The 26,208-nt window shown below is 41.5% G+C and overlaps 1 protein-coding gene across 6 annotated transcripts in view; it reads right to left on the bottom strand.

The window, feature by feature from the left end:
* Window positions 1-26,208, bottom strand: part of daam1a (dishevelled associated activator of morphogenesis 1a) — a 202,813-nt gene that overhangs the window by 56,575 nt on the left and 120,030 nt on the right. For all 6 annotated transcript variants that reach the window (XM_041214678.1, XM_041214682.1, XM_041214676.1 and 3 more), the window contains exons 4-15: window positions 15,975-16,046; window positions 11,485-11,579; window positions 10,670-11,003; window positions 8,758-8,868; window positions 8,365-8,468; window positions 8,217-8,283; window positions 7,999-8,116; window positions 7,354-7,492; window positions 7,163-7,221; window positions 5,423-5,610; window positions 4,842-5,156; window positions 4,407-4,514 (exon numbers count right to left, since the gene is read on the bottom strand). In XM_041214678.1, coding sequence (XP_041070612.1) covers window positions 4,407-4,514; window positions 4,842-5,156; window positions 5,423-5,610; window positions 7,163-7,221; window positions 7,354-7,492; window positions 7,999-8,116; window positions 8,217-8,283; window positions 8,365-8,468; window positions 8,758-8,868; window positions 10,670-11,003; window positions 11,485-11,579; window positions 15,975-16,046 — 1,710 coding nt within the window. The remainder of the gene's footprint in view (window positions 1-4,406; window positions 4,515-4,841; window positions 5,157-5,422; window positions 5,611-7,162; window positions 7,222-7,353; window positions 7,493-7,998; window positions 8,117-8,216; window positions 8,284-8,364; window positions 8,469-8,757; window positions 8,869-10,669; window positions 11,004-11,484; window positions 11,580-15,974; window positions 16,047-26,208) is intronic.

The raw sequence follows: 26,208 nt of genomic DNA on the forward strand, positions 1-26,208 counted from the left end.
ATGGGAAATAAAATAACAAAGCACAATAATGTAAAGAATTTTCAAAAAAAAAATGCGATTGAAGATATATGTGCATCAAGCAAGAACGCCATCCGACAAAGTTAACCCTTTCACCATTACAAGGAAGCTCAGGCAGAGAAGTTGCCGATGAGTGCAAGTTCTATCGGAACCTGGATAATAGCATCTTTGTTGAAGTTATCAAACTACATATTCCAAATACAAACCAAAAACAGAATTACCTGGAAAAACTCAGCAGGTCTGGCAGCATCGGCGGAGAAGAAAAGAGTTGACGATTCGAGTCCTCATGACCCTTCGACAGAAGTGATTGAATGTTAGAAGAGGGGTGAAATATAAGCTGGTTTAAGGTTTGGGGGAGAGAAGTGGGGGGGGGGGGGGGGGTGGTGTGGTTGTAGGGACAAGCAAGCAGTGATAGGAGCAGATAATCAAAAGATGTCACAGACAATGGAACAAAGTAATGCTGAAGGTGGTGATATTATCTAAATGAATGTGCTAATTAAGAATGGATGGCAGGGCACTCAAGGTACAGCTCTAGTGGGGATGGGGTGGAAAGACTAGCCCGGCATACAAGATTTAAAAATAATGGAAATAGGTGGGAAAAGAAAAATCTATATAAATTATTGGAAAAAACAAAAGGAAGGGTGAAGAAATGGAAAGGGGAAGAAATGGAAAGGGGGTGGGGATGGAGAAGGGAGTTCAAGATCTAAAGTTGTTGAATTCAATATTCAGTCCAGAAGGCTGTAAAGTGCCTAGTCAGAAGATGAGGTGCTGTTCCTCCAGTTTGCGTTGGGCTTCACTGGAACAATGCAGCAAGCCAAGGACAGACATGTGGGCAAGAGAGCAGGGTGCAGTGTTGAAATGGCAAGCGACGGGGAGGTTTGGGTCTTTCTTGCAGACAGACCGCAGGTGTTCTGCAAAGCGGTCACCCAGTTTACGTTCAGTCTCTCCAATGTAGAGGAGACCGCAATGAGAGCAACGAATGCAGTAGACTAAGTTGGGGGAAATGCAAGTGAAATACTGCTTCACTTGAAAGGAGTGTTTGGGCCCTTGGACGTTGAGGAGGGTGGAAGTGAAGGGGCAGGTGTTGCATCTTTTGCGTGAGCATGGGAAGGTGCCATAGGTAGATGTTGAGGAGTAGGGGGTGATGGAGGAGTGGACCAGGGTGTCCCGGAGGGAACGATCCCTACGGAATGCCGCCCGGGGGGGGGGGGGGGAGGGAAGACGCGTTTGGTGGTGTCTTCATGCTGGAGTTGGCGGAAATGGCGGAGGATGATCCTTTGAATGCGGAGGCTGGTGGGGTAATAAGTGAGGACAAGGAGGACCCTATCATGTTTCTGGGAGGGAGGAGGAGGAGTGAGGGCGGATGCACGGGAGATGGGCCGGACACGGTTGAGTGCCCTGTCAACGACCGTGGGTGGAAAACCTTGGTTAAGGAAGAAGGAAGAAATGTCAGAGGAACTGTTTTTGAAGGTAGCATCATCAGAACAGATGCAATGGAGGCGAAGGAACTGAGAAAATGGAATGGAGTCCTTACAGGAAGCGGGGTGTGAGGAGCTGTAGTCAAGGTAGCTGTGGGAGTCCGTAGGTTTGTAATGGATATTGGTGGACAGTCTATCACCAGAAATTGAAACAGAGGTCAAGGAAGTGAAGGGAAGTGTCAGAGATGGGCCATGTGAAAATGATGGAGGGGTGGAGATTGGAAGCAAAATTAATAAATTTTTCCAAGTCCCGACAAGAGCATGAAGCAGCACTGAAGTAATCATCGATGTACCGGAGAAATAGTTGTGGAAGGGGGCCGGAGTAGGACTGGAACAAGGAATGTTCCACATACCCCATAAAGAGACAGGCATAGCTGGGGCCCATGCGGGTACCCATAGCCACACCTTTTATTTGGAGGAAGTGAGAGGAGTTAAAGGAGAAATTGTTCAATGTGAGAACAAGTTCAACCAGACGGAGGAGAGTAGTGGTGGATGGGGATTGTTCAGGCCTCTGTTCAAGGAAGAAGCTAAGGGCCCTCAGACCATCCTGGTGGGGGATGGAGGTGTAGAGGGATTGGACATCCATGGTGAAGAGGAAGTGGTTGGGGCCAGGGAACTGTAAATTGTTGATGTGACGTAAGGTATCAGAGGAATCACAGGTGGGAAGGGACTGGACAAGCGGAGAGAGAAGGGTGTCAAGATAATGAGAAATGAGTTCCATGAGGCAGGAGCAGGCTGACAGACTGGTCTACCGGGACAGTTCTGTTTGTGGATTTTGGGTAGGAGATAGAAGCGGGCCTTTCGAGGTTGGGCGACTATCAGGTTGGAAGCTGTGGGAGGAAGATCTCCAGAGGAGATGAGGTCAGTGACAGTCCTGGAAACAATGGCTTGATGTTCAGTGGTGGGGTCATGGTCCAAGGAGAGGTAGGAGGAAGTGTCTGCGAGTTGACGCTCAGCCTCTGCGAGGTAGAGGTCAGTGTGCCAGACAACAACAGCACCACCCTTGTCAGCAGGTTTGATAACAATGTTGGGGTTGGACCCAAGAGAACGGAGTGCAGTAAGTTCAGAGAGAGAGAGATTAGAATGGGTGAGAGGAGCAGAGAAATTGAGACAACTAATGTCACGCCGATTGAATGTTAGAAGAGGGGTGAAATATATGCTGGTTTAAGGTGGTGGTGGTTGGGGGGGGGCATGGAGAAGGGTGGTGTGGTTGTAGGGTCATGAGGACTCAAAACGTCAACTCTTTTCTTCTCTGCTGATGCTGCCAGACTTGCTGAGTTTTTCCAGGTAATTCTGTTTATGTTTTGGATTTCCAGCATCCACAGTTTTTTGTTTTTATTTTATTCCAAATACAGTCTGTTCACAGAACGTCAAAATGGATATGAAATTTAAATGATCCTAAGTGTTAAATTTGTAACACTTCAATCCTGTGAAAACTAATGCTATTTTGGTAATTTTTACTGGAGCTTGTATGCATGTCCATATTGCTGAAAGGGTTAGAGTGTCTGAACGTGTTGGGTGATCAAGAAGTAATGCTGCATATTATAAAGCAAGTTATAGCATGCAAATCAGAGTCAACTTAAAAAAAAGTCATATCAACATTTTTGCAATCCCAGTATGTTTTGTTAAACTTAAAGGCGATTCACACAATGTTTTTAAAATTTTGAGAACAAAATAATATGCTTGAAATTCAAAATGAATGGAAACATAGCAGGTCGAGGATAAAACAAATTTTACTTTTATAATGTCACTTTGCCAGAGCAATGCAAAACTAATCACACTGTCCTGTTCTGAGTAGCCCAGTAGATTCCTCTGCTTCACTCTCCCTTTGCCTTTAAAAAGGTGCAACGGTCTCTGGTGCAAATACTTTTCATGCTCTCCCAACTCTGAATATAAAGAAATTTCCACTAATTTCTCTCTCTCTTTTAGTGAGGATTTTTGATTAATAACTCATCAATGGCTCATCATGCAGAGAATATAGTCTTTCACAAGAACACAAGAAATAGGAGCAGGAGTAGACCATAGGGCCCTTCGAGCCTGTTCCACCATTCAATACAAGCATGGCTACTCTTGGGCTGCAACTCCATTTTCCCACCTGTTCCCCATGTCCCTTAATCCCCTGCATGTCCAAAAATTGGTCTATCCCAGTCTTCAACGTATTCAGTGATGGAGCATCCACAATCCTCTGGGGTAGAGAATTCCAATGATTCACAACCCTTTGAATTAAGTAATTTCTCCTCATCTCAGTCCTCTATGATTGGCCTCTTATCCTGAGGCTATGTCCCCATGTTTTAGACTTCCCAACTGTCAGAAACAATCTCTCAACAGTCATCCCTGTCAAAACCCCCCCTCAGAATTTTGTAGGTTTCAATGAGAACGCCTCTCATTCTTCTAAATTTCAGAGAATAAAAGCCGAATTTACTTAGCCTTTCATCATAGGACAACCCCTTCATCCCAGGGATCAATCTAGTGAACCATCGCTGTGTGTACCTAATCAAAAAGAAAGGCTTCATTTTTTTCAAAAACCTCCACTGCACACAGTAACAAAAGTAGGCTATCGAAACACTCCAGCCTCTGTGCTGCATTGGAAATTGTCATAATATCACAGTATTGACTGGCTGACTGTCCTTCTGTTTTGCATTCTAAACAAAAATTTAGATCATGTCAGTGATACTGCTACATTTCTCTGCTAAATATCTCTGAATTAAAGGAATGCATTGTTCCATTGCTAAAACATACAGATACTACATATTTCACAGTAATCCTGAGAAACAAAACAATGTGAATATATTTATTTGGCCATAAATAATTTAATAATTGATCTGGCCAACACATGGTTTTCTGTGTTGCCTTTTATGCTGATGTTTGTTCCATGTTTTTTGAAGCAGGAATTTCATTTGGGTTAGTTACCTGTTGCCGTTGGTAAGCAGAAAATGTCTTTTCTATGTCTTCCAAGTCAAGCACTTTGAAAACGCTCAAATCATCAATTTCTATCCAGATTGTTTCCCCAAGTTTGTTCTATAAAAAGCAATAAAAAAACTAATTCAGATGAAAGGTTCAAAATGCAGATTATCACTGTGCAAAAATGATAAAATAGACCTTAAAGTCATTAATTTGCTGTTTCTTAGAACAATTTTCAATTGCACATATTGTAAGCCTACTGTAAGCCTTATTTAAAAATGGATATATTACTAGGAAGATTAATTACTGTAACAGCTCAGTAAAATTTAAATAAATTCAGTCAATGCAAATAAAACATTTCAACTTAATTCTTGTTGGACAAGATTAATCAAACCAAAAATGGTATCCTACTGTTACTTATAATATTAACCATGTATAACTCACCTCTGGTAATTTGGACCAGTTGAAGGATTTCAAAGCATTTCCTGGTTGTGGAATATTTTTCTTCTTGAGTCCTGGACCCAAAGGGGCTCCAGGAGGAGGTAGTACACCACTCAAAAGTGGCAGACCTGGAGGTGGAGGGGGTCCGCCTGGGGGTGGGGGTGGTGGTGGTGGCAGCAATCCACCGAGCGGCGGCAGCGGTGGTGGTGCTGGTGGTGGAGGGGCATCACCTACTGAAGGAATTGCAGGTGGTATTGGACCACCAGGGGCTCCAGGTGTTGAAAGGGGGCCGCCAGGAACTCCAGAATACCTTGCTCTCTAAAATTGAAGCAAAATTGCAAAGAAAGCATTAGGCAATGAACTGTCAATGTTCTAACATGATGAACTCCAAGGCACTTTCTTGGAACACTAGCATGCCACAATATTTACGTTCTCAACATCTTATCCCTATGATCAAATGTAATATATATGGTTTTTCAACTGTGTACTACCATTAATGGAAGTATTTTAAATAAATTACCAAATGTGGCACTGTTTACATTTAACAAGTGGTAAAACATGCTTAACTACATGTAGAAACTTGCATTGCTTAGATCCTGGATCTGGGCCATAAGATCAGCTGCCTGTTTCTTGGCAGCTTTGTGCTCCTGAGATTCTCTTTCCAGTTTTTCTTTCATTTTATTCAGTGTTTGCATCATCTCTTCTTTTTCCTGTGCCTTAGCTTCACATTCCCGCTCTTTTTTCTCCAGTTTTTGCTGTAGCTCATTGTGCTCTATAACCAAAGAGATCACTTTGAGATTCCTGATCAGCAAAAAGTCACAGCCTCTCTTACAAACAATAGCTCCAGTTAATTAGATTTTATTAAAATAAAGTTTGGCATTGTTTGCCAAGCTTGGGAAAAAGAAAACCCCAAACCCTACTAAAAAATGCCCACTAAGATCCCAGATTCAACCCCTGTTCTGTTCAGGGTTAGCTGGGCTCAAATAATGCAAATTTTAAAGGGCTACGCTTGTCCTTAGCAGTCTTGAGATACTGATAGCCATTTGGTAGTACAGAACTTGAGTATTGCTGAAAAAAAGAGGCATGTCTAAGCTTTTTGGTCTTGCACTCATCAGGACACTTGCAAGAATACCAATATAAGAGGGAAAACAACAATTTATATTGTATGCTAAGAGAGTGCTGATTGGTTGGCAAGCCATGTTACCATGAAGAATGTAGCACTGATGGTGACTGACAGTTAACTGCCAAGCAGAGTTTGAAATTTAAACTAGGCAACTTGACCCTGATTCCTCAGGGCAATGCCTTGACCAATGAGTCAGCGAATGGCTGTCACATAATTTGTTTAGCTGAAACAGGTGTAGTGTATGTAACATGTTCTTTATGTCTGCAAAGAACAGGGCACTGTGTATTAATAAATGTAGCTTCCAGTACATGCAAATGTGTTATATCGCAAGCCTGACTCAATCTTAAATTGGTTGTCAGCATAGTTCTTAGCTCATTGGACAAATCCTCATCAGGCTAAGAATTACACTGACAACCAATTTAAGATTGTCAGTCAGGCTTGCAATGTGGCACATTTGCGTGTACTGGAAGCTACATATATTAACACACAGGGCCCTGTTCTTTGCAAACAGGAAGAACATGTACATACATTGCACCTGTTTCAGCTAAACAAAATATGTCACTGTCATTCGCTGGCTTATTCCTCAGGGCAATGCCTTGACCAATCAGCGTCAAACTGCCTGGTTTAAATTTCAAACAACGCTTGCCAGTTAACTGTCAGTCATCAGTGATGCATTCTCCATGGCAACACTACTTGCCAACCAATCAGCACTCTTTTCACATACTATATAAATTGTTGTTTTTCCCCCCTTATATTGGTATTCTTGCAAGTATCCTGATGAGTGCAAGATGAAAACCTTAGACATGTCTCTTTTTTCAACAATACTTGAGATACTGATAGGAAGCGGAGAATCGTCAGTCAGGTGGTCCTACTCATGATTGCTATTCACTATCTCCTGCTGGAGGATACATAAAGAGTAAGTATGGACATCAGGTTGGCTGTGATGACCTACATGTTGAACAGTCTATTCCAATTCACAGTCTAAGCTTACACATGAGGAATTACTCTTGAAGAGTTATTAGCAGGATACTGATACCGATAAAACAACAAATTTAGTAACAATCAGCACCCTTAGGAAGGCAGAAGAAAACTTGGTGAGGGAGGTAAAATTACATTTAAAGCTATTCTGATTACTGAACAGTACCCATCAGAGCAAAAAAAGTTAAAAACACTAAATTTCTCAAGTGAATAATGATCGCACCTTTTCGCATTTTTTCTGCTTGTTCCTTCCATTGTTTGACTTCATTTTCGTTAACCAACCTATTTATGTTAAACATTGATTACAAAAAGTCACAATAAGATTTAGCACATGAGAACATAATATTCTTCACAAGTAAAATGTCTAATACTGTAATTCTAAGACATAGAAAACTAAACAGAAAACAGACTTACATTCTAACAACATTCTTCACGTTGAAATTTTCCAGGGGAGTAACATCAGGATCATGCCCTTTATCATTCTGCAAAACTATCTGCTGCAATATTCGATCCAGCAGTAGCCAATATTGTACAGTGTTTCCACTTCGCTTATCTAGGGGGCAGGGTGGGGGAAGAGAAGAGAAAAAAAAGGAGGCAATTATTAAAGTGGAATGAAATCAAGAGCTGAATTTACAAACCAGTTCAAATAGCATTCAAAGATTGTAAGATCAGTAATTAAGACAGTGAGAGAGTACTATTCAAAAACATCTCCACAACATAAACTAGAATAGTTATAATATTCGGGCTTCAGCATGAGTACAACTAGTTGATATAAGGGTTAGGCAGCCAACAACATTACTGTAATAAAAGCTACATGGATTCATTGTTACTTTGCAAAAGTTTATACTGTATTACCAGATTTAATGTGTGGAGTAAACCATATCATCCAATTGTTTTTAAACAAATTTCAAAAATATTTCAGGTAAGTCACACTAATTAAATGAGTTGATCATATTTCCAGATCAAGTTTTATTTAGACTTCCTTTCACTTTATTCACTCTTCGACTGAAAAAAAATGAATGCAACATTTTGCTAAATAAATTGTTGTACAGTACTCACATGGCATTTGGAGACAATGATGGAGAATTGACATAAAGTGTGGGTATGCATCTGTATAGCTGATTTTTTTCTTAACCAGTTCAAACAACTGGGTAGCACTCTTTGTGTCAATGTGGACCTGAAGTAATATGTTCAGTCATGAGTTAACAGAGCAAACTTTGTATTCATTTTCATATTTTACAACGACACAAAACACAAGTAGCGACTCATCTACTTACCATTTCAAATCTTTTTGCTAGTTCCATTTCGTCCTCATTTCTAAGCATCTCAAAGAAATCCAAATGCCTAACAAATTATCAAAATTAGTATAAAATTGGGACCAGAAATTAGTTTCAATTTTACTTCTTGAAAATAGAGTGCACTTACCTATCTAAAGTTGCATTTTCATGTTCACGTAATTTGTCAATAACAGGTTGAATACCTAACATCAAAAATTCGTATCGAAGATGTACTCTAAAATCCAGACTTTCCTATTGAAACAAAATAATCAGTGCTATAACAGATTTTCCTTTCTCCACAGATAAAGGTTTAAAAATCTAAATTGTAAATGGAGTGTGGGGGTGGGGGAGAGTGAGGGAAACTTGGTCAACAGCCACAGTATGGAATAGGCCAATAGCAAACAATTTTACACTGCACCCAGATAAACGATGCATATTGGGCACACTAGCAAATCAGCAGCCCATTTTATATCAACCTGTTTTACACTACTGACATTGATCAATTTCAAACCCTCTCAATAGTCAGGATGAAATTTCTTACCTCTCCTGACCCTTGGCTTAAGACAGCATTAATGAAAGACATGACAGCAGTTTTGAGATTCACTTCATCCTTATATCTTCCTGTATTTCTGTCCAAGTCATTGACGAGAGTCTGAAGGAGAGAAAATGTACCACACAATTTGGTAAGAAAACAATACAGGAATACACAAAAAAAACCCCACTAAGTTTCTAATACAGAGGTATCTAGTGCTTTTGCTTTTCTGTGGTAACCTCAAATTGAAAAGCAATATCTATTATTCCTGAGGGATTACAATTCAATCAAAAATCTAAATTTTGATCAACATATTGTCAAAAACATTCCCTCAAATTATTTTATAACCTCTCTTTGAATTATATGAGGAGAGATCTAAATGTTGATGCTGTGTAGGTCACTAAAATACAGTCTTTAACAAAAGGAAAAATGCAGCAATGATCAATTGTCCTTTTTCTACCGCTTAAGGGTAACTTTAATCTTGCGCTGAACATCTCCAAGGTGATACTTCATGCTGATGCTGAAGCCTTGTAAGAATAGCTCTCAAGTTAAAAATCCATGAATTATTAAAGCTGTTCTTTCCTCTTCAATTTATTAATGTGTGGCTAATCCTGATTGGGGATTTTGGAGGAGCAATAGGGAAGGTGTATACACTTCCTGCTGCCTCTCGGAATCCATAAAATGCTAAATCTTGAAGCTGGAAGCGTGGAATTTGTCTCCTATATATTACTAGGTGGCATCACTAGTGGGAGTGCTACACATATGCCACTGATTGCACATCAAGGCAAAAGCATGAAAAAAATCAACAAGATGACGTGTTTCTCTTCATTCCAGTTTCGGCGTCTTCTCTCTTACATGCATCGTTCCCAACCTGCTGCCGGTCCTGCCGCATGGCCAGTTATACTTGGCATTGGGATAGAGAACTGCTAGCTTTGAATTAGCAATCAAGGATAAAAAGGACGCCAGACCTGGTCTCTTCACACGCTTACTCACTGCCTGCAGCCTGTGGCTGAATGTAAATAAAAATCTATATGCAACCTGGTATGTCTGGCCTCCCTGATCATGCAGGTACAAATCATATTTTGCTCCAACAAAACATTTTTCATTGTGATTTTGAAAGATATTTGTGCAATGGATGGCAAATACTTCCCATTTAGTCTCTTTAGCTGTTAAACAACCCATTGTCTAAAGTCACTTTTCAGCATTTACATTTTTAACTTTATAAAAATTACTGAACAATCTAGTAAACGGTCAGATCAGGAAAGTTAGTGTAGAAGAATTTAAAAAGGCAAACATTAGTAAAAGGTGGCAATTGAAGAAAAAGCAAATATTAGATGGACCTTGCTGGAAGCACTGAGTAGGTGCTTACTTTGCATATATTTATATATTCAAATCAGCCCAAGGTACAATAATGTATTAGAAAACAAAGGAACAAACATCATTTCAGCACCCAAATGACAGAACTACAAAGTCAGGTTAAATGTCCTTTCTAGCAGAGACAAATATCATTTACATTTTTTTTTAATCGTGTGTGAGGTGGATAAGTGAAAGCTCACGCATTACTTTAATTCACAGGAACTGCACAAAAATCAATTTAGTAATAATATTTACAAAGTAAAGGAATCGTGAGGTAAAACAGTTAGAAACTGCATGTTTGATCAAAATTTGATCAGTCTGTATTCTATCAGGGTAACATATCCCTGCTACAACTGGCTGGCAATGCATTCTAAAAATAAATTGAAAAGCAGTTAGGCTGAAAAGTTTTTTCTTTTAAAAACAAAGTCAGGACAAACTAATTTAAGTACATTCCTCAGCAGTATTTTAATGGGTGATCAAATCTTTAGATGAATATTTCCTTAATTCCATTTGACAAAATTGCACATTTTCATTTTGCAGTTCACAACTAGTGCACTAACTGTACCTGGAAGCGTGTTCTTTCACTTGCATATTTCTGGTAGTGCAGCATTGCCTCCAACACCTTCTTGTGGCCACCTGGCACCAAACACACAGCACCCAAAATTTCCAGGACCGCTACTTTAGTCTTTATGTTTTCTGTTGTAAGACTTTGAGCTATTACATTAATACTCTCTACATGAGCCAAAACATGGGCCCTGCCCTGAGAGTTGTTCATTAATGCTTTAATGCAGCCTATTAGAGAGGTATGTATTCGAGATTCTGATGTTTCGTAGTCCATACTTTTCAGAAAGTTCAGAATGCATGTTAACCCATCCAAGTCAATGAACCTGGTAACAAACCTGCCAAACAGAAGAACAACAGATTCAAAAAGAGCAGATTAAATAATCCAGTTGATCCCGTACAACTTAAAACACAGACTTGTCCCTCTCTAGATGGATGGTTAAAAACAAAAACTTATTTACATCCTGCATCAGGAAGCTCTGCTTTGGGGGAAATACTACATTTGCAGATAATTTAAGGCAACTAAGAGATTTAAATAGAGGTTGGTAACAATGTAATGAATCTTTCAGTCTTCATGATGTACATTCACTGGATCTCAGGCAAGCAACCAAACAAAATAGTCATCTTTGAAAAGCTTTACACTCCATATGCTGATCTGCCAATGTACAAAATGAACAGAGCAAATTAAGAACCTAAAGAAAGCATTTTATCCACTATAAGAGCAAATTATAGAATTAACTGCAATTAATTCATCAAATAAAAATTCTGAATGCTTTCTTTAATATACAATCACATAATTATAGATCAAAGATAGGTTACCTCATTGGTTGTGTTCTTAGTGCGGTTTTCAAACTCTCAATGGTTTTATTTCTTTCTTCCTCATCTTCTTTTTCCAAAGCCAAGAGCGATTTTCTCTAAAAAGGAAATAATGGTCAGCTCACTGATTCTTCATTTTATTGTTACAGCGTGTGAAAACTGAGATAAAAAATGAACATATCTGCTGACACCATGCTTATACATTTTTTTCTTGATAATTTTATGACTAGGATTAGTGCCTCTGCTTCAGTCAATCTTTAGAATTGATGACATAAGAGTGTGCTGCAACTCTGCACAACCATCAAGGTCACCATGACTGGCTGATACAAGAAAGGTGTGTAGAAAATATAATTTTCTCTGACATATAACTCAAGCATCTCACTGACATTAAGAAGCTATATTAAATAGCTCTGCCTAAATAGAGCCATTTCATTTGACACAGTGGTAGCCAGATTTTATGAATAGTTCTGGGAGTTGAATATGACCACCTGCTTAAGAAGCAGTGAGTTACCAAGATATCCATAATGGAGGAGTTCCAATTTTTTTTTAATATCAGCATCATTCAGTTATTTAATTAACACTTCTCAATGTCAAACATCTCCAATGTATGAGCTTGGGGAGGTATGGGAATGCAGGGAAGAGAGAAATATCAGACCCAAGTAATTAGGTCACTTTCAATGTTCAGTCATGAGAAAATTCATATTGGAAGCCAATTGGCATTACCAACAAAATGCATTTTATTGACTTCAGGCAAACACATTCAACGCTCCATAGATATGTCCAATATGCTAATTTATTTTAATTCTTTCATGGGATGTGGGCATTGCTGACAAGGCCAGCATTTGTTGCCCATCCTTAGTCGCCCTTGAAATGAGTGGCCTACCAGACTATTTCAGAGGACAGTCAAGAGTCAACCACATTGTTGAGAGTCTGAAGTCACATGTAGGCCTAGACCAGGATGGCAGATTTCCTTCCCTAAAGCATACTAATGAAACAGATAGGATTTGACAACAATTGATGATAGTTTCATGGTCACCATTATGGAGGTTAGCTTTCAATTCCGATCTATTAATTGAATTTAAAATTCCACCAGCTGGCATAGTGGGATTTGAATCCATGTCCCCAGGGCTTTAGCCTGGGCCTCTGGGTTACTAGCTCAGTGACATTACCACCATGCCACCGTCTCCCCATGTTTATTTGTTCCTAGGAAGATAGCAACAGGAATAGGCAATTCAGCCCTTGAGCTCATTCCACTATTCAATTAGATCATAGCTAATATGTAACCACTACATTTACCCACTTTTATTCCGTATCCCTTGAAACCACTAACTGAAAGCAAAATCAATCTCACTTGAAGATTTCAAATGACTGTTTTTACAGGCACAGTTCCAGATTTCAATTGACTTTTTTTTTAAAGAAAACATTCTTCCTGATTCCACTCTGGCCTGGCTGTAATTTTAAAGAAGATGCCCCATTTTCTGGATTGTTCCACCAGAGAAATAGTTTTTCTGCATCCAATCCATCAAATGCTTTTATCATTTTAAACACTTCAATTAGATCAGACCTCAGCTTTCAAAATGAAATGGAATGCAAACCAAATTTTATACAACCTGTTCTCATAACATAGTCTTTCACACCCAGGCATAATCCTAATGACTCTGCACTTTACCTCCTCCAATGTCAACATATCCTTCCTGAGGTTTAGTGTCCAGAAGTAAATGCAGTACCCCAAATAAAACTATAAGACATAGGAGCACAAATTAGGCCATTCGGCCCATCGAGTCTGCTCCGCCATTCAATCATGGCTGATAAGTTTCTCAACCCCATTCTCCCCGTAATCTTTGATCCCCTTACCAATCAAGAACCTATCTATCTTGGTCTTAAATACACTCAATGACCTAGCCTCCACAGCCTTCTGTGGCAATGAATTCCATAGATTCACCACTCTCTGGCTAAAGAAGTTTCTCCTCATCTCTGTTCTAAAAGGTCTTCCCTTTACCCTGAGGCTGTGCCCTAATGAGGTCTATTTAAGGCTGTGTAGAACTGAAACATCATATACTCACTTTGCATTCTAACCCTTTAGATAAAGACCAACATTTCATTAGCCTTTTTCATCATTTTCTGCAGTTGATCGTAATTTGTGTGAAAAATCTTTGCTCCTCCACTGCTGCCATTAAGATCTCACACTTCTACCATACTAAACTCCCATTTGCTATACGTTGTACTCTCACTTGGTCTGTCTACACTCCTCTTCAATTTTCTGCTCCAAGCTAGACAAATTGCAGTGCCTCCTAACATTATTGTCACCTGCAAACTTGGACGTAGAGCTCTCCATCACTTCATTCACATTTAGAATAAAGCTAGTTTAAAAAAAAACAGAAGCCCCATTACAGATCCTTGAGAAACACGACTTACGGATCGATAATTTGCTCACCCATGTCGTTTCATATTCAGAGGTGGAAACTATCAGGTCCTAGAGGTTTGTCTATCTTAAGTCCCATTAGTTTCTCCATTACCCCCTTTTCCAAAATTTGTATTAATCCACTAAGTTTCTCTCTTTGACTTAATTTTAAGCTGTCTTGTACTAACAAATAAGTTGTATTTATATAGCATCCCTAATTTAGAAAACATTTTAAAGGCACTTCACAGGAGTGTTATCAAACAAAATTTGGCACTGCTGCATATGATATACGAGCAGATGGGGCATACATGTAGTTTTACGGAAAGTCCTAAAAGGAAGGAAAGGTACAGGCAGAGGGGTTTGGGGAGGGAATTCCAGTGTAGAGCCTTGAGAGCTGAAGGCATGGCTGACAGTGATGAAGTTATTACAATCGCTAGTATGTTGTCTTTTTCCTTCACTGTGAAACAGATACACTGTATTCATTTAACAAGTATGTTACTTCCTTACTGTCAATTATAGTCTCACTTTATCTTTAATGGGCCCACATTCTGTTTTACCACTATTTTCAATATATTTCTAAAAGATTTGATGTTTGCTCCAAAATCCCTTGCAAGTTTTCATATTCCCAATTTGTGCCTCATGACTTGCTTTGTATCCTATTGTTGGTTTTTAAACCTTGTCCAGTCTGAATTTCCACTTCTCCATGCATTTGAGAGCGCTTTCTCTTTTAGTTGATATGGTTTCTTACACAACCAGAGTCAACAATTGAACTAGCTACACAAATGTTTGTGTTAGAGATGAGCACTGGTTTCGTAATGTACCACATACTTTGAATATTTCCTACTATTTGTCTGTGGTTCATCATAGTTTACTATGTTTAAGTCATTCCTTATCACTTCAAAGTTTGCCTTAAATTTAAAATCTTGCTTTGTGATTCCCTTCTCCTTCAAACCCAATATTAAATTCAAGATCAGTAGCGAAACCAACTGCCAATGCAGTGCTGCAGAAACAGAAGCAATCCTAAGGCACATCTAAAGAATGTCAAATTTGTACCAAGTGAAGTCAAAAATAACCCATCAGAATAAATATTTCCAATGCAAATCTGACCAGTTCTATTCAGTGTTCTATGCATTCTGATGCAAAACAGGCACAGCTTTACAACAACCTAAGCTGAAATCCATAATAAAGAGTATCACACTGGGAGCTTACAGTGGCTCAATGAATTATCCAGTGAGGAGCTGCACTGTACAGATCAGGAAGGTCTTGGCTTCAAACATACTGATTTTTCTGATTTCAGCTAGACCAGGAGTAGGGATACTATAATTGATTTCTGCACACATGAGCTGGAAGGACAAGGCCAAATTCCCACCTTGCTTGATATTCATTGGCCCCTCCTGGAGGTGCATGTGCAGATATTGTGTGAAGTCAGATCAAGCTTGGTTGCAAAGCTCCACTGCGATTGAATAACCTATTGGCAACGATGGGCATAGTTTGCACATTTGAGAATAACAGTTTGGATGAGGTACCAGATGTTTATCGGTATCCATGGAACTCTACTCAAAATCTTCATGAAATGAGAAAATGGATTAGAAAGAAAAAGAGGTGCTAATTCAAAGAAAACATATCTGAGCGATGGTGATTTGCCAAATGTGAAAAATTTATAATTCAGGAACAAGTGTGTGTTAATCAAGCGGTGTTACAGAATTTCTGTCTTAACGCTTAAATGTCTTGACCTTCTGGCATTTGGTGAATGCTTTGGAAAAACTTGGAACTTGAAGTAAGATAAAGTGTTCTCTTGGGAAGGTATTAGTTCAGAGCTACTACAGTCTAGAGTTGAAGGCCCAAAATTCCACACTCACCAACAGTACTTTAGGAATTTGAATTAAAGGTTAATATTGAGAGAAGCAATATTCTAAATTGAGTTGCAGTGAAATAGCTGCTTCCCACCCCATTGCCCCCATTTATTAAAGTTTTTTTTAAACAGCTTCCTTGTATAGCAATATGCATTGTAGAAAAGTACTAGTAGAATTATGACTACACTTGATGAATAAATTGATTTATAAATGTAGGGAAATACAAAACAGGCACTCACGACTGCCATTGAGTTCAATTGATCGATGTAAAACTCTGGCCAGCTTGTGGCTCCTTTATTTTCTTCTTGTTCCTAAAGAAAAGACAGATTTCACAAATTACCATCACATCCACACCAAATATATTTTGGAAGGAGAGGAATGGAAGGGTTTATAAACAGGAATAGATTGAACTTTTCCCAATGAGCTACAGAGTAAATATCACCAAGTACAATACTGATATATACAAACCAGAAGATTCCAGGTTTGATGTCTGGCCTATGCTGAGTTAGCCACTCTCAGCTGGGGCGCGGGGGTGGGGGGGGGGGGGTGGTGTGGTTAAACTGCAGCATAGCTTTCCTGGGTTACAATAAGAAAATCTGCTTGGTTGCTGCTCCTGAGCACTACCTGGTCACTTTTGCTTCCAAGTGTGATTAAAAGTACTCTGAATACAGGATAAGGCTCAGGTCTGATAACCTCTTCAGTGAATAGCCAGCCAATACATTGCACAAACTACCAGGAGAAATGGCCACTATGTATCAGAAATGCTAACACTACTGATTGGAGTGGGAATCAAAGAGTAAGGCTGTATTTAAGCAGCAAAGGGTACAACAGAGACTGACAGCTGGTGTAGAATACTGAGGTAGGGTGTAGCAAGCACATAGAAAGATCTGAAGGTGAGAATGAGCAACTTCGAGTCAGTTTGCTAAGAAACCGGAAGCCAATGGAGCTTGGTAATAACTGGCTCGATGCGATCGCAGGGGAGGAAGTTGGCTTTAGAATTTTGCATATGTTGCAATTTCAGTTGATTGAAATGGGGGAATTTGGGGAAATCAAGCTTCAAGGTGGTAAAAACATTGACTTAAGGTTTTAGCAAAAAGAAAAGCAAGAACTATAGGCACAAGCAGGCAATATTTCAAGATATTATAACATTTTGACAATTGTCAAAAGGGGGAAATCTATAGTAATGGAAGTTCACAGGAAAAGAATCCACAATTAATTCATTATGTATATTGAAAGTAATAGAAGCACGAGTTAATCTACAGAAATGATGGGCCGCTCACAGAATAAACCTCAAGTTGCTTACTCTATGGTTAAAAACTTAGGCCTAAATGAGGAAGTGTGCATGCATGATTTTATGCCATCTCTTTATTAACGATGGCAAAAAAAAACTCTTCAGATGACATGAGGTTTTCCCTCACTGGGGAAAAGAAAGTATTTTCTTACAAATAACTATGACTTGCAGTGTCTCGTGACTGGGGGAAAAGCAGCCTGTCAGGACAGGAGATTGACATGTAGTAGAGGATATTCAAGGTTTTAAAAAGAAAAAATTTCGTCAGTTGGCAAAAACCATGTTACAAAAACAGTGATACAAATTTATGGCAAAATTTTTTTATATTCATTCATGGGATGAGGATATCACTGGCAAGGCCAGCATTTCTGCCCATCCCCAAATGCCCTCAAGATGGTGGTGAGCTGCCTTCTTGAACTGTGCAGTCCATGTGGGTTAGGTACACCCAGTGCTATTAGGATTGGCGTTCCAGGATTTTGAACAAGTGACAGTGCAGGAACAACGGAAGGAATAAATTTCAGTGTACCACTACATTTATTATTTATATAAAACAATACTCGAGTTTAAGGAATACTAGATCTTCTAATACACAAAAGTTGCCAAAGCAGCATAAAAATACCAAGCTAGACACTGCAAAATGACACAAATGCCAAGTATCACAGCTTTTCTCTACGTAACAGACCCAGTGTAGGGAATGGTAGTGTTACGACTTCACCTCATTAAGCTTACGTATAGTACAATTTGATAATGATTGAAAACCTTAATTTGTTTGAATTAAGGAATTGTTAAAAATTTAAAAAGTCAAGTTGGCATCCTAAGTGCTAAAATACTATAATGTTGCTTTAAGGAGAAAAAACACAGGAGTGAACTGAGGTTATCATTGGAATACATTTGTATGTTTGGACTTCAGTAAGCCGAGCATTAGCAGTAAACAGAAGCCAAAACTGGGGCCTGAATTTCATGTTTAGCATGCGCGCCAAGTCAGCGAGAGCGGAAGCAGATGTGGAATCCACTCCCAGCCGCAGTCACATTAATTTCACGCTGGATGGCCAATTAAAAGTCCGCCCAGTGTGAAACGCGTCCTCTCAAGGGTCAGGAAGGGCCAGGCAGGGGCAAGAGCCTGTCAGATGCCAAGTCCAATGGTGACCCGGCAGACACTTTAAAACCAGCAGAGGCAGCTCCCTGAAGGCTGCCAAGGGAGAATCTCTGGAGTCTGCCCAGGAGACTGGAACAATGGCCTCACCTGCAGCTGGAAACGTCAGGTGGGAGGACAAGTGGGGTGGGCACTCAGCCCCCAATTCTCAGGCAAGTATCTCATGGTCCTTGTGGAAGAGGTTGGTGTCGGGCGGGATGCTAATGCCCAGGGATAGGAGACGGCGGCCACCACACCTAACCAAAAAAGCCTGGAGGGTGATGGATGTAGTGCCACAAAAGGTTCAATGATCTCCTGCACTTGGTAAGGGCGAGTACAGAGTTGGCATGGATCAGTGTGGAGAAGTGTTAAGGGCTGGCCATACCCCTGTAGAGCTCAGGGGTATTAGAGTCTGAGTGGCAACCATCACTGACACCGGAGGGGTCAGCCCTGGCTGCTTGGCCTAAATACTTTGTGGGTCAGGTGCCACGATTTGGATGTGCCCTACAAGGTGTTCTTTAAGTGGGGTTTGCCAGGCTGCAACGGTGCTGCAGGTAGAAAGGGGGCTAATCAATGCTCCTCTGTTCTTTCAGAAGAGAAGCCATAACACTATCAAGAGGTCAAGGACAAACGGAGGCCCCCCCAAACCTCCTCATTCTGACGAGGTACGAGATAGAGACCTTGGAGCTGGAGTGCTGCCACTAACCTCGGTCAGCTGGTTGTGGAGAGGCAGGGGTCTCTGATGAAGGCAAGAGTGCAGTACACAGAGGTGAGAAAATGGAATTGTGTAGTCTCATCTTTAATGGGAGCCTCAAATCTGGAATTCTCATTGATCTTTGAAAGACTATGGCCCAATAAGGCAGCTCTCCATTGCCTTACCAGGGCACCTGGCATGCACCAGTGATAGCGTGATGACTTAAATTTCATGTCGTTGTTCTCCCCTAGAATCGCCAGCTCACACCTAACGTGGGACCCTGAAGCCACCCTGGACGCTAGAGGACCACTGGGCTTTAGATGTACCTGCGTCACATCCCCTCTCTAAACAGGCGGTGCAGTTACCAACACCTCGGTGGGCATTAGGTAGTCGGCTAGAATGTTAGTGCATAACTTGAGGAGCAGGCGGAGGCAGAGAGTGCCCAGAGCGCCGGCAGTCAGAGGACTGCTGGAGACCTGGACAATGCTGAACTGAAGACGGATGATGAGCCTCTGGAGTTGTCCGTTAGGTGGCAGATGCTGAATGTTCAGCGGGATGTGCGGGAAGATCTGGCGGTGATCCACGAGAGTATGCATGCCATAGTCACTGTAGTGGAGGAGTCCATGTGGAGCATGAGTGCAGCATTGACCCTCACCGCCAAGCATACTGCCTCCTCCACTGAGAGTGGCGACTCACAGAGAGGCAGCTCCAGGGACAGGATCAGGGTTCCTGGGGTTGCGCTCAGACCTTCAAGTCCTCACACAGGCAATGGCCTCAGGAGGTCAGTTCCAGTGTGGGAAATGGATGAGGTACCCAGTATCCCAGCCAGGTGCCCGCCCATAAAAGGCGAGCAGGGAGGTCCAGAGTGACCTCACACTGGGGTACAAGCTGCTTGTCGTCTCTGTGGGTTCCTCTCAGGGTGCTCTGGATGACAGCAGCAGCTCCTCCCCCCCTCTGCCAGTGACCACAGCATTTGATGAGGCTGCGATGTCTGGGGAGAGGCCAGCTGTGGCACTGACTGCTCCCTCCCAGGCGGGGCCAGAACAGGCTCCAACGGCCAGGGGACGCCGGCCAAGGTCATCAAGACCAACAGGACAGCACAGTCAGCAGGCTGCCTCCAAGCCACTCCTAGCGAGGGTGGGGGGGCAACAAGACGCAGCACTCGTAAGCGTAAGTTTAAGGCACCATGAGCACAAAAAAGACTGCTCATGGGTGATCTTCTGTTCTGCCATGTTTTGTTAATATGTTTACTGCTGTGACCATTAACACCATATATGGTTATGCTCATTTGATTCGAGTGCCAACATGATATAAATTTAATGGTCTGAGTATGCTTCACTTGTATTGTAGGTGCAGGGCAGTATCTTACACTGGACATAAGTGGCTCTGAACTTTATTGCACAGGCACTCATTCGGATTTGGGTTCAAAGGAAAGGGTCATTTCAAACATCCAGCTTGGAGGTGTCACCCTGGCATGAGGTGGAAGCAGATTTTTGGCAGTCTAGCTGAAGCAGCATTGGATCAGGCATCCCTGGTGTCCCTGTCTTCCTGAAGGGTACAGAGATTGCCTCCATGCCCTTGGCGTTCTCCTCAACATGCTCCTCTTCTGACTCACCACTGGATTCATCATCTGTGGCCTGTGGAGCTGCCTCAAGTTCCGCTTTCTCCAGTATGTCCCTTGCTTTGCCAGAGCCAGGTTGTGGCGAGTGCAGCAAGCAATCACTTTTAGTGACACCCGTTCAGTGTCACTAGTTGTAGTGCTCCCCCTGAACAGTCCAGGCATCAGAAGTACAACTTCAGAAGACCTATGGTCCTCTCTATCACCACCCTTGTGGAGGCATGACTCCTATTATGATGATGCTCTGCCTCTGTTCTTGGGTGGCAGAGAGGTGTCATAAACACCCTTTTCAACAGATAGCCCTTGTCACCCAGCAGCCATCCATCCAGACGAGCTGGAGCAGTGAACAGCTTTGGGACCTGAGAGCGTCTGAGGCTGTAAATGTCATGGGAGCTGCCAGGGTACCTTGCACAGACTTGCAGAATCTGCGCCTTGTGGTCACAAACTATCTGGATATTCATGGAATGGAAGCCCTTCCTGTTGACGAAGGCACCCGGCTTATCTGCTGGTGTCTTGATGGCTACATGCGTGCAGTTAATTGCACCTGGGATGCTGGGGGACCCAGCAATTGCTGCAAACCCTTTGGCTCACTCAGCCTGGCTGGCCTCGTCCATACGGAAATGAATAAATGTCATTACCCGTCTGAACAGAGCATTAGTCACCAGCTTGACACAACTGGAGGCAAAGAAGTTGAGGGCCACTATGACCTTCAGAGCCACTGGCATGGGGTGTCCACCCACACAGTTGAAGTTGATCTCAGGCCCAATCACCTGACAAATGGATGCCACCGTCTCCCTGGAGAGGCAAAGCCTCCTTCGGCATTACACTTTGGACATGTTGAGGTAGCTGTGTCGCCATCTGTAAACCCTGGCAGCAAGATACTGGCATCTTCTGCAGCCCCTACTGCTTGGACTACCTGATGGCCTTACACCCTTTGTGCCTGCACCTCTCTACCCGCAGGTCACTCGTTTGGAAACTGCCTAGGGACATCTGGCCTCTTCCTTGTGCCCCTCTCTTCCTCCTCAGAGGAGGTACCATCAGTAGAGAGCACAATCCCCATTATGCAGGGAGCCAGAGCGCGGGGTGCATGCAATTAGTGATTGCCCTTTTTGCCAATTAGGTTATTACCCGACAAGAATTTTATTACTCTGTGGTTTAGTATAGAGTAGTATAAAGGTTACGTTACAGGACTGGTAATCCAGAGGCATAAATTCAAATCCCAACATGGCAGCTGGGAATTTTAAACTCCATTAATAAATAAATCTTGAATAAAAAGCTAGAATACTGGTGAGTGTATAACTATCAGATTGTCATAAAAATCAATCTGAGAATTTTTAGGTAAGGAAATCTGCCATTATTTCCAGCTCTGGCCTTTATGTAACTCTTGACAGCATTGTGGTTGATTCTTAAATGCCCTCTGAAATGGTCTGGCAAGCCAGTCAATTGTGATTAGGGTAGGCAATAAATGCTGGTCATACCAGCAATGCCCACAATCAATGAAATAATTTTTTTAAAAAGCTATAATTCTAAATTCAGAGTTGATGGCACTTGCTTGTGCTTAGAAATACTTTTTATAAAGAGGTCATAAATGGATGCATATTGACAGAAGACTGGGCTTAAATTTGCCAAGTATCGAGAAATTTTCAAAAATAACTAGAAGCATGTCAGTTCTCATCACTTTAAACGTTGAAAGGAATTTTCCTAGCTATGATACGACATACCATTTCTGTGTTGATTAAGAGTGAAAGTTTGTCTCAAGTGGAAACCTGGAAAACAAAGATTTAGGCAAAGTATTCTGCTGATGCAAACTTATGAAAAAAGAATAGTTTGCACAACAAAGTTCTGCAAACACCCTGTTCGATTAAAAGCTTCAAATGCAGTTACGTAAATCATCCCAATACTTATCACAAAATCACTTGACTTTGGTATCCCTGACGAACGGCACCAAGGCAAAAAATCCTCATCATAGCTGATACAATTCCCAACTCAGGACTGAGATACTCCACAAAGTCATCAAATTTCTGCCCACCTGTCATTAGATTGTTTTATTTTTCCATATTTATTGACAGACTAGAACATTACTTCTATAGTTTCATACCACGAGTTGGATTTTGAAAGAAAACATGACTATTGAGAAGGGCACTGTGGGAAGAAAATGGTTAAGGGTGAAGGGGCATTTCTTGCCACCCATCATTCAAAGGTGAGAGGGGAGAGTGATAATGGTTAAGGCCAGGGTGTCTGTCGGCAGAGCAAGGGGGAAGGGGACATCTAGAGAGTGAGTGGGTAGGTCAAAGATGAAAAAAAAGAGATAGTGATAGGAGTGAGGGATGTTGATGGTAGGAAAATGAATGGGTAGGACACAGTGGAAGGAAGGAGATAGGAAGGGGGTTGCTAATGGCCACTTTTTAACCTGCAATCCTTTGCCTAAATGCAGTCTGTTGACATTGGTGACTTCTTGCTAAACCGCATGGGAAATTAAAATAAAGCAGCAGAGGAAAGAAAGAAATACATAAGAAGGTAGGGAATGGAAAGAAATAGCAACACAAAGACCACCAGTGACAGGTGCAGCATTCCCCAACTTATGCGCAATGTCCCTGGAACTCAGCTAATGGAGTTTTTTCCTCACATACACGCAAGTTCCTTCCTGGAAAAATAAGCTACCCAACTTGTAATTTAAATTTTTTTTTTTTTAAACTGTTGATTTTTAACAGGTTAACTTCTGTGAACCCCAAGAAACGGATACCCTGGTAAAAGTTTATTCTATAAAACAAGTAAAGGTACACACATTTTACTCCCTTCAGAACACTGACTTTTACTCCTCTGGCTAATCTTTACATCTTGCCAACACTAACTGCAATTGAAGTCTGTAATGTTTAAATGAACCTCAACAAGCATGTGGCCTCTCAAGGGAACTTCTATTAGAATGGCAACAATCCAAACAGTTTATTGACCAACCACTAGATGTTTGCTAGATTACACTGAATAGTACTCTTGAATGTTCACAGTTCTTGACTTTCGTTTTTTTTAAAAACTAAACACTTGTAATCAACTGCAAATAGGTGCGCATATTAAAATATTAGAAAAGCAAAATGCAAACCGATTTAGAAATAAAATAAAATTTTACTTCTGGCATTTGGAACAAGTGCAGTAGCTGTATCACAGGTTTGAGTACTATGTAAAGAACTGACAGGTGGTTATATTATTGTCTGCTCATACTGACCCTGTGTCCAAATACTTTGAAATTTAATCCTCATGTTCATATTTTTTTGTTTCTAACTTGTAGTTTTAATTTCTAGGTTCATTACAGGGAATTTCTATTTACAAACTTTTAATTTATAGAAATGCAACAACTTCTATCTAGTGCCTTTAGTATAACAAAACATTCCATGACACTTCACAGGAGCTTTAAGTAGCAAAAATAGACACCAAGTCATTTGTGGCAATATTGGGCCAGATGGCCAAAAGCTTGGTCAAAGGTGGGTTTTATGGAATGCCTTAAAAGGAGGAAAGAGGCATAGAAGTTCAGGGAGGTAATTCCAGACCTTAGGGCCCAGGCAGCTGAAGGAACAGCTGACAATGGTGAGACGATTAAAATTGAGGGTGCTCAAGATGTTAGATGAATGCAGATATCTCAGAGCATTGCAGAGCTAAAGAAGATTATAGGAGGTAGGGAGAGGTGAGGCAATGGAAGAAACTGAATCCTATGTGCCAACATAAATCAGCAAGCACAAGGGAAGTAGGTGAATGGGGCTTGGTGTAAAGACACTGGTAGCAGAGTTTTGGATGGCATCAAGTTTACAAAGGATTGAATGTGGGAAGGCAGTGTGTTAGAGTAGTCCAGTCTAGAGGTAAAGCATAGTAAAGGGTTTCAGCAGCAGATGAGCTGAGGTGATTCTACAGAGGTGGAAATAAGTCTTAGTGATGGCATGGGTATGTAGTCGAAGGCTCATCCCAGCATCATATATGATACCAAGATTGCAAACGATCTGTTTCGGTCTCAGACTGTTGCCAGGGAGGGGATGGAGTTGGCAGCTAGGGAACAGAGTTTGGAGCAGGGATGCTCCAGGAAATGCCAACTTTGAAGCAGTTCTGCTCTTCTCCAACAGGATTTCAGTTTGTCTCTTATCTTGTTCATCTTCATTGCTTCCTATTTCCCTCCTCGTGTTTGACCAGATATCCACCAAAACTCACTTTCACAGCCACATTTCCTTCCTTCACAACTATCTCCAGCTCCAACTTATTCCACGTTATTCCAAATGAAATTCGAGCCTTCATATTTGAGATCCATTCATGATTACAGGTATCTAACAGACATTAAATGTTTCTTAGACTGCTACAGTCGTTACATCCTGAGATCCACAGTGCCATGCTCCACCGCCGCATGTACAATCTCAACCACTTTCTTCAGCAGTATTACTCATTCTATCTCAAAGCTGTCCAGTTCCACAGTTTCATTTCGTCATTGAACTCATTCAACACATAAAACTCTCAGGTGTTAAGCTTCAACAACTCACTGGTACCAACACCCCTCTGGACCCTTCTCCCTCTTCACTTCCCTGTGACCTCAGCCTTCTTCTAATCTTACCCTTGCCGTGTATTCACAATACCCTCTGACCTTCCCTTCTGATGCTGAACAATCGGTCCTTAGCAAGGGATTTAGCTTTATCTCCTTGCGCTCCTACCTTAATTAATTTTGAGCTGGCATGACATTGAGTTCTTCTTCCGGCGCCTTTCCCTCCTTCCCATTTCTTTGGCCAGGAGTCCTCCCTCACTCAATATACCCTTAAATCCATCTCCAACATTCTCCCTCTACTGGACGCCTCACTGTGGCATCTTACCCCCTCGGTTATTTCATCACGAACTGCCAGTGTGACACTGGCCATCTCAATTTCTCTGCTCTTCACCCACTTCAACTTGTGCCTCCCTGAACTTGTTCTCTCAGGTCTAACCTTGACATTGTTATCAAAACCTGCTGACAAGGGTGATGCTGTCTGGCAAACTCTACTTTGCAGATACAGAGCGCCAACTCTCTGATGCTACCTCCTACATCTCCCTTGGCCATGACTCCACCACCGAACATAAAGAACAGTCACTGACCTCATCTCCTCTGGTGATCTTCCCTCCACAGCTTCCCACCTCAGTTCCCCAACCTTGTACGATTCACTTCTACCTCCTTCCAATAATCCATTAGAAGGACTGCCCTGGTAAACATTCTTTCAGCCTGCTCCTGCCCCACTGGCCTCATTTCTTCCTACCTCAACTCTTTCTTTCTTTGCCCAGTCTTTCCCAACTTACATCTGATGCCCTCTGTCATTTTGAAAGTTTACAATTTCCTGGTCCTATTCTCCTCTATCATGGAAGCCCAATCTGTCCACATCTTCATCCCCAACCAAGATGGCCTGAACGCTTGCTGCTGCTTCTTGAACAGAGGCCCAATCTGTCTTTTTTTATTCATTCATGGGATGCGAGTGTCGCTGGCTAGGGCCAGCATTTATTGTCATCCCGAATTGCTCTCGTTCAGAGGGCATTTAAGAGTCACCACATCTCCATCTACTACCACCCTCCTCCACCTGGCTGAACTTGTTTTCTCATTGAGCTATTTCTTATTTTACTCATCTTACTTCCTCCAAATAAAAAGGTGATGCTATGGGTACCCGCATGGGTCCTAGCCTTCAAAAAGGCAGGCATAGCTATGTTGAGTATTTCTTGCTCCAGTCCTACTCTGGGCCCCCGCCCTCAAC

This window comes from Carcharodon carcharias, chromosome 20 (genome assembly GCF_017639515.1).
Source record: "Carcharodon carcharias isolate sCarCar2 chromosome 20, sCarCar2.pri, whole genome shotgun sequence".
NCBI classification, from domain to species: domain Eukaryota; kingdom Metazoa; phylum Chordata; class Chondrichthyes; order Lamniformes; family Lamnidae; genus Carcharodon; species Carcharodon carcharias.